A 7,666-nucleotide genomic window follows, 5' to 3' on the forward strand; every position below is an offset into this window, starting at 1 on the left:
TCCTGATTGTCCATCCTGTTTAGAAATGAAATAAAACTAACAAATTGATGTTGCCAGTATAGATGCAATGCTGCTGGTAAATTCTTGCACAGTGTCACCATTTGTCAACTTTTAAACATCAGCTCAGGATAGCATATTAAACGCATAAAACATTTGAGCAGGACAAATGTTTGTTTCAATTTTGCATAATACACGTAATGACGAAAGCAAGGTTGTAAAAACGTGCAGAACTTCATGCTAGTTGCTACATTGCCATAGCAACGAGCGTCCTTAGTTACCAAACTCCCGGGAAATCTCCACGCTACTCCGCATAATTCTTCCAAGGCACGTTGCAATGTAGATCGACAAATATTTGCAGTTTTAGTCTATTCAGTGAAATACGAAAACACTTGTTTCAAATCAGCAATCATCAGTTTGCAAATAAACGAAACACCAAACCGAGGGTCAAAGGGCCACTCAGTGCAAATTAGAATATTTGAACATTTTCACCAAAACGCATAATTATTTTCCAGCTACCGTAATGCTTAATCTATTTCAGTTTGCAAATAGATGCGCCCAAATCCTGTACGTTGTACAGTGGCATTCTGATTATTGTAAAGTTACATTTTACAGAAACCTTCTCGCAAATGTATCTAGATTACCCAAATGAAAATGGAAGAAAGTAGAATTATGCTCACGTGATATTCCCTGTACCAAGATTCAAGTTTATTCTGCAGTAGTTCATATGTCGTTGTGTTGACCAGCCTTCGCAAAGTATCAGCCATAGCTGAGGTACAACCACTCGCACTGACTTTATCTACTGCTCGATTCTAACCCACCTGTAGCGGAGAGCTCTTTGCTGTTTTTATACTGGGGCTGGGAAAATTGACTATTTAGTGTCAGGGACGCTACGCGTGCGCAGTTCTGCTCCTGCTGCTGAAGCCGCTATCTTTTAGTTGTAGCAACGGTATAGGCAAACTTGCCACAATGTATCCTGTCCAATTGCACTGTTATGTTGACAAGTGCACGATATTCTTGTTAACATTATTATTTGATTTACCCCACATTATTAGGAATAAAATGAGGTGGAGGATAAATGCGTGGCTGAGGGATTGGAGCAGGGGGCAGGGATTCAGATTTCTGGATCATTGGGACCTCTTTTGGCGCAGGTGTGACCTGTACAAAAAGGATGGGTTGCACTTGAATCCCAGGGGGACCAATATCCTGGCAGGGAGGTTTGCTAAGGCTACTGGGGAGAGTTTAAACTAGAATTACTGGGGGTGGAAACGGAACTGAAGAGACTGGGGAAGAGGAGGTTGGCTCACAAATAGAGAAAGCTTGTAGATAGTGTGAGAGGGAGGATAGGCAGGTGATAGAGAAGGGACGCGCTCAGACGGACGGTTTGAGATGTGTCTATTTTAACGCAAGGAGTGTTGTGAACAAAGCGGATGAGCTTAGAGCGTGGATCAGTACTTGGAGCTATGATGTGGTGGCCATTACAGAGACTTGGATGGCTCAGGGACAGGAATGGTTACTTCAAGTGCCGGGTTTTAGAAGTTTCAGAAAGGACAGGGAGGGAGGCAAAAGAAGTGGGGACATGGCAGTGTTGATCAGAGATAATGTCACAGCTGCAGAAAAGGAGGACGTCATGGAGGGGTTGTCTACGGAGTCAGTGTGGGTAGAAGTTAGGAACAGGAAGGGATCAATAACTTTACTGGGTGTTTTTTATAGGATTCCCAATAGTAACAGGGATACTGAGGAGCAGATAGGGAAACAGATTCTGCAAAGGTGTAATAATAACAGTTGTCATGATGGGAGATTTTAATTTCCCAAATATCGATTGGCATCTCCCTAGAGCAAGGGGTTTAGATGGAGTGAAGTTTGTTAGGTGTGTTCAGGAAGGTTTCTTGACACAATATATAAATAAGCCTATAGGAGGACAGGCTGTACTTGATTTGGTATTGGGAAATGAACCTGGTTAGGTGTCAGATCTCTCAGTGGGAGAGCATTTTGGAGATAGAACTATGATCACTATCTCCTTTACAATAGCATTGGAGAGAGATAGGAACAGACAAGTTAGAAAAGCATTTAATTGGAGTAAGGGGAATCATGAGGCTATCAGGCAGGAAATTGGAAGCTTAAATTGGGAACAGATGTTCTCAGGGGAAAGTATGGAAGAAATGTGGCAAATGTTCAGGGGATATTTGTGTGGAGTTCTACATAGGTACATTCCAATGAGACAGGGAAGTTATGGTAGAGTAACTTTTGGCTAGATACATGGAGCTTAAAAAAATAGAGGGCTATGGGTAAACCTAATAATTTAGAAACATAGGTGCAGGAGTAGGCCATTCGGCCCTTCGAGCCTGCACCGCCATTTATTATGATCATGGCTGATCATCCAACTCAGAACCCCGCCCCAGCCTTCCCTCCATACCCCCGATCCCCGTAGCCACAAGGGCCATATCTAACTCCCTCTTAAATATAGCCAATGAACCGGCCTCAACTGTTTCCTGTGGCAGAGAATTCCACAGATTCACCACTCTCTGTGTGAAGAAGTTTTTCCTAATCTTGGTCCTAAAAGGCTTCCCCTTTATCCTCAAACTGTGACCCCTTGTTCTGGACTTCCCCAACATCGGAAACAATCTTCCTGCATCTAGCCTGTCCAATCCCTTTAGGATTTTATACGTTTCAATCAGATCCCCCCTCAATCTTCTAAATTCCAACGAGTACAAGCCCAGTTCATCCAGTCTTTCTTCATATGAAAGTCCTGTCATCTCAGGAATCAATCTGGTGAACCTTCTTTGTACTCCCTCTATGGCAAGGATGTCTTTCCTCAGATTAGGGGACCAAAACTGCACACAATACTCCAGGTGTGGTCTCACCAAGGCCTTGTACAACTGCAGTAGTACCTCCCTGCTCCTGTACTCGAATCCTCTCGCTATAAATGCCAGCATACCATTCGCCTTTTTCACCACCTGCTGTACCTGCATGCCCACTTTCAATGACTGGTGTATAATGACACCCAGGTCTCGTTGCACCTCCCCTTTTCCTAATCGGCCACCATTCAGATAATAATCTGTTTTCCTATTTTTGCCACCAAAGTGGATAACTTCACATTTATCCACATTAAATTGCATCTGCCATGAATTTGCCCACTCACCCAACCTATCCAAGTCACTCTGCATCCTCTTAGCATCCTCCTCACAGCTAACACTGCCACCCAGCTTCGTGTCATCCGCAAATTTGGAGATGCTGCATTTAATTCCCTCATCCAAGTCATTAATATATATTGCAAACAACTGGGGTCCCAGCACTGAGCTTTGCAGTACCCCACTAGTCACTGCCTGCCATTCTGAAAAGGTCCCGTTTATCCCCACTCTTTGCTTCCTGTCTGCTAACCAATTCTCCATCCACATCAATACCTTACCCCCAATACCATGTGCTTTAAGTTTGCACACTAATCTCCTGTGTGGGACCTTGTCAAAAGCCTTTTGAAAATCCAAATATACAACATCCACTGGTTCTCCCCTATCCACTCTACTAGTTACATCCTCAAAAAATTCTATGAGATTCGTCAGACATGATTTTCCTTTCACAAATCCATGCTGACTTTGTCCGATGATTTCACCACTTTCCAAATGTGCTGTTACCACATCTTTGATAACCGACTCCAGCAGTTTCCCCACCACCGACGTTAGGCTATCCAGTCTATAATTCCCCGGTTTCTCTCTCTCTCCTTTTTTAAAAAGTGGGGTTACATTAGCCACCCTCCAATCCTCAGGAACTAGTCCAGAATCTAACGAGTTTTGAAAAATTATCACTAATGCATCCACTATTTCTTGGGCTACTTACTTAAGCACTCTAGGATGCAGACCATCTGGCCCTGGGGATTTATCTGCCTTCAATCCCTTCAATTTACCTAACACCACTTCCCTACTAACATGTATTTCGCTCAGTTCCTCCATCTCACTGGACCCTCTGTCCCCTACTATTTCTGGAAGATTATTTATGTCCTCCTTAGTGAAGACAGAACCAAAGTAATTATTCAATTGGTCTGCCATGTCCTTGCTCCCTATAATCAATTCACCTGTTTCTGTCTGTAGGGGACCTACATTTGTCTTTACCAGTCTTTTCCTTTTTACATATCTATAAAAGCTTTTACAGTCAGTTTTTATGTTCCATGCCAGTTTTCTCTCATAATCTTTTTTCCCCTTCTTAATTAAGCCCTTGTCCTCCTCTGCTGAACTCTGAATTTCTCCCAGTCCTCAGGTGAGCCACTTTCTCTGGCTAATTTGTATGCTTCTTCTTTGGAATTGATACTATCCCTAATTTCCCTTGTCAGCCACGGGTGCACTACCTTCCTTGATTTATTCTTTTGCCAAACTGGGATGAACAATTGTTGTAGTTCATCCATGCAACCTTTAAAGGCTTGCCATTGCATATCCACCATCAATCCTTTAAGTGTCATTTGCCAGTCTATCTTAGCTAATTCACGTCTCATACCTTCAAAGTTACCCCTCTTTAAATTCAGAACCTTTGTTTCTGAATTAACTATGTCACTCTCAGGTAGGTATGTCTTTCTAAGGTAGGGACATGTTCAGCACAGCTTTGTGGGCCGAAGGGCCTATATTGTGCTGTAGGTTTTCTATGTTTCTATGAGCATTGATACGTTTACAATTATTCATGTCTATAGATCTCCTATGCATGCCCTATTTTTTCACATATTTGTTATCTTGCTACAAATAATAGCTTTATTCTAGAAAAATAAGTTTACTGTATAAAGAGAGTATTTTATTTATAACCAATGGAAAAACACTGTAACAAAAAGCAATTTTACTGCTTTCAAGATGGAAAAGACAATTTGGCCCACCATTATTGTTCTGGCTTTTGGTAAAATAATCCAAATCTTCCAAATTCTTAAAGCAGATTATCTGTTTTTCTTTCTAAGGACATATGCACCAATATTCAAAAGTAACTAACAAATTGCTCCCAGATTACACTAGGTTAGAGTTGAAGGAAAAACAAGTTTCATAAGAACTATAGAGATGCTATTGAGTATTTTTTAAAAATCCTGTAAACACCTACAGTGTATATCAGTATTATGAACTGTAGATACTCTTCAAATTACAAATTATGCAAAAGTTCCAAATAGTTCAGACCTATCCTTTAGTACTCTGCAAATATTTATAGACAATGGACAATAGGTGCAGGAGTAGGCCATTCGGCCCTTCAAGTCAGCACCGCCATTCACTGTGATTATGGCTGATCATCCACAATCAGTATCTAGTTCCTGCCTTATCCCCATAACCTTTGATTCTGCTATCTTTAACAGCTCTATCCATCTCTTTTTTGAAAGCATCCAGAGACTTGGCCTCCACAGCCTTCTGGGGCAGAGCATTCCATATACCCACCACTCTCTGGGTGAAAAAGTTTTTCCTCAACTCCGTTCTAAATGGCCTACCCCTAATTCTTAAATTGTGGCCTCTGGTTCTGGACTCACCCATCAGCGGGAACATGCTTCCTGCCTCCAGCATGTCCAGTCCCCTAATAATCTTATATGTTTCAATAAGATCCCCTCTCAGCCTTCTAAATTCCAGAGTATACAAGCCCAGTCGCTCCAATCTTTCGACAATCTTTTGAAACAACAGTGGTAATACACTTAAGAATTAGTTTACTACTGTTGTTAAAATACCAAAGGCTTTGCTAAACAGTCACACTGCATTGGTAGAATCCACAATGGATTATGTGCCAGTGTCGAGTTTGCACATTCTCGCTGTGACTGCATGGGCTTCCTCCCATTTCCTGCCATGTCCCAAAGATGTGCAAGTAAATTGCCCCTAGTGGTAGAAACGGTGCAGGGGACTGGAGTTGATAAGAATGCGGAGAAAATAGAAGATGAGATTAACATAACGTTTGTGTGAAGGTGCAAATTTAGTGGGCTGAAGGGCCTTTTCACACCGCACCCGTCTATGATCAGGCTGCACGGCTGGGGTGGGAGGGGGGTGGTTCGAGGGAAGGTGCTGGCAATTTGCGTGAGACAGAGACAGAGACAGTCTGCATAGCCTGTATAGTAGAGCCTGGTGTTGATTTATCTTGGAGCACCATGGCTTTGGACTAAGCTATTTTCAAGACACATAGTGTTATTGTGCAAAATCCAACAGCAATTAAAAGATTTCACGTGCAGAAACCTTCCATTTCACGGAACTGGGCAGAGGTAATCATCTTTAATCCTGAGGGGATGCCTAGCATATCATGATATTTGTCGTTTAGGACCGGCAAGACATAAACAATACTATGTAAGTAGTGTAAAAGAGGAATAGTGAGGTAGTGCTCTTGAGTTCATAGATCATTCAGATATCTACTGGTGGAGGGGAGGAAGCTACATTTTTAGGCTCCTGTACCTCCTCCCTGGTGGTAATGAAGAGAAAAGGCCATGCCCCAGATGGTGAGGGTCCTTAATGGTGGACATCACCTTCTTGAGGTACCACATTTTGAAGATGCCCTCGATGATGGGGAGGCTTGTGCCCATGATGGAGCCGGCTGAGTCTACAATCCTCTGCTTCCTCTTTTGATCTTCCATATTGGTGTTTTGGAGCCTCCATTCCAGGCAGTGACACTACCAATCAGACTGCTCTCCATGTAGAAATTTGCTTGTCTTTGATGACCAAATCTCCTCACATTCCTTATGAAGAATAGCCACTGGCATGTCTTCTTCTTGATTGCATGGATGTGTTGGGCCCAGGATACATCCTCTAAGATGTTGACACCCAGGAGCTTGAAGCTGCTCACCCATTCCGCTGCTGACCCTCAATAAGGGCTGGTGTGCATCACCTGACTTCCCCTTCCCGAAGCCCAAAATAAATTCTTTGGTCTGGCTGATATTGAATGCAAGGTTGTTACTATTTCCTGTTTCTCCAGAGTTGCCACTCAGTGAAAGCAAACAACAACATGGAACCCACCACTGTTTTTGAATATGTAACTATGAAAATAGACAAGGGAGAGCCAGTGGATGTAGTGTACCTGGACTTTCAGAAAGCCTTTGATAAAGTCCCACATAGGAGATTAGTGGGCAAAATTTGGGCACATGGTATTGGGGGCAGAATACTGGCATGGATTGAAAATTGGCTGGCTGACAGGAAACAAAGAGTAGCGATTAACGGGTCCCTTTCAGAATGGCAGGCGGTGACCAGTTGGGTACCGCAGGGTTCAGTGCTGGGACCACAGCTGTTTACAATATACGTTAATAATGTAGATGAAGGGATTAAAAGTAACATTAGCAAACTTGCAGATGACACAAAGCTGGGTGGCAGTGTGAAATGTGAGGAGGATGTTATGAGAATCCAGGGTGACTTGGACAGGCTGGGTGAGTGGGCGGATGCATGGCAGATGCAGTTTAATGTGGATAAATGTGAGGTTATCCACTTTGGTGGTAAAAACAGGAAGGCAGATTATTATCTAAATAGAGTCAAGTTAGGAAAAGGGGAAGTACAACGAGATCTAGGTGTTCTTGTACATCAGTCACTGAAAGCAAGCATGCAGGTACAGCAGGCAATGAAGAAAGCTAATGGCATGTTGGCCTTCACAACAAGGGGAATTGAGTAAAGGAACAAAGAGGTCCTTCTGCAGCTGTACAGGGCCCTGGTGAGACCACACCTGGAGTATTATGTGCAGTTTTGGTCTCCAAATT

General features: G+C 42.8%; 1 protein-coding gene across 3 annotated transcripts in view; it reads right to left on the reverse strand.

Annotated features, from left to right (window-relative positions):
- spata18 (spermatogenesis associated 18) overlaps positions 1–792 on the reverse strand; it is a 55,987-nt gene extending 55,195 nt beyond the window's left edge. For all 3 annotated transcript variants that reach the window (XM_072252721.1, XM_072252719.1, XM_072252718.1), the window contains exon 1: positions 678–792. In XM_072252721.1, the coding sequence (XP_072108822.1) occupies positions 678–764 (87 nt within the window). In that variant the 5' untranslated portion in view covers positions 765–792. The remainder of the gene's footprint in view (positions 1–677) is intronic.
- Positions 793–7,666: the final 6,874 nt, after the last annotated feature.

This window comes from Mobula birostris, chromosome 3 (assembly GCF_030028105.1).
Source record: "Mobula birostris isolate sMobBir1 chromosome 3, sMobBir1.hap1, whole genome shotgun sequence".
Taxonomy (NCBI): Eukaryota; Metazoa; Chordata; class Chondrichthyes; order Myliobatiformes; family Myliobatidae; genus Mobula; species Mobula birostris.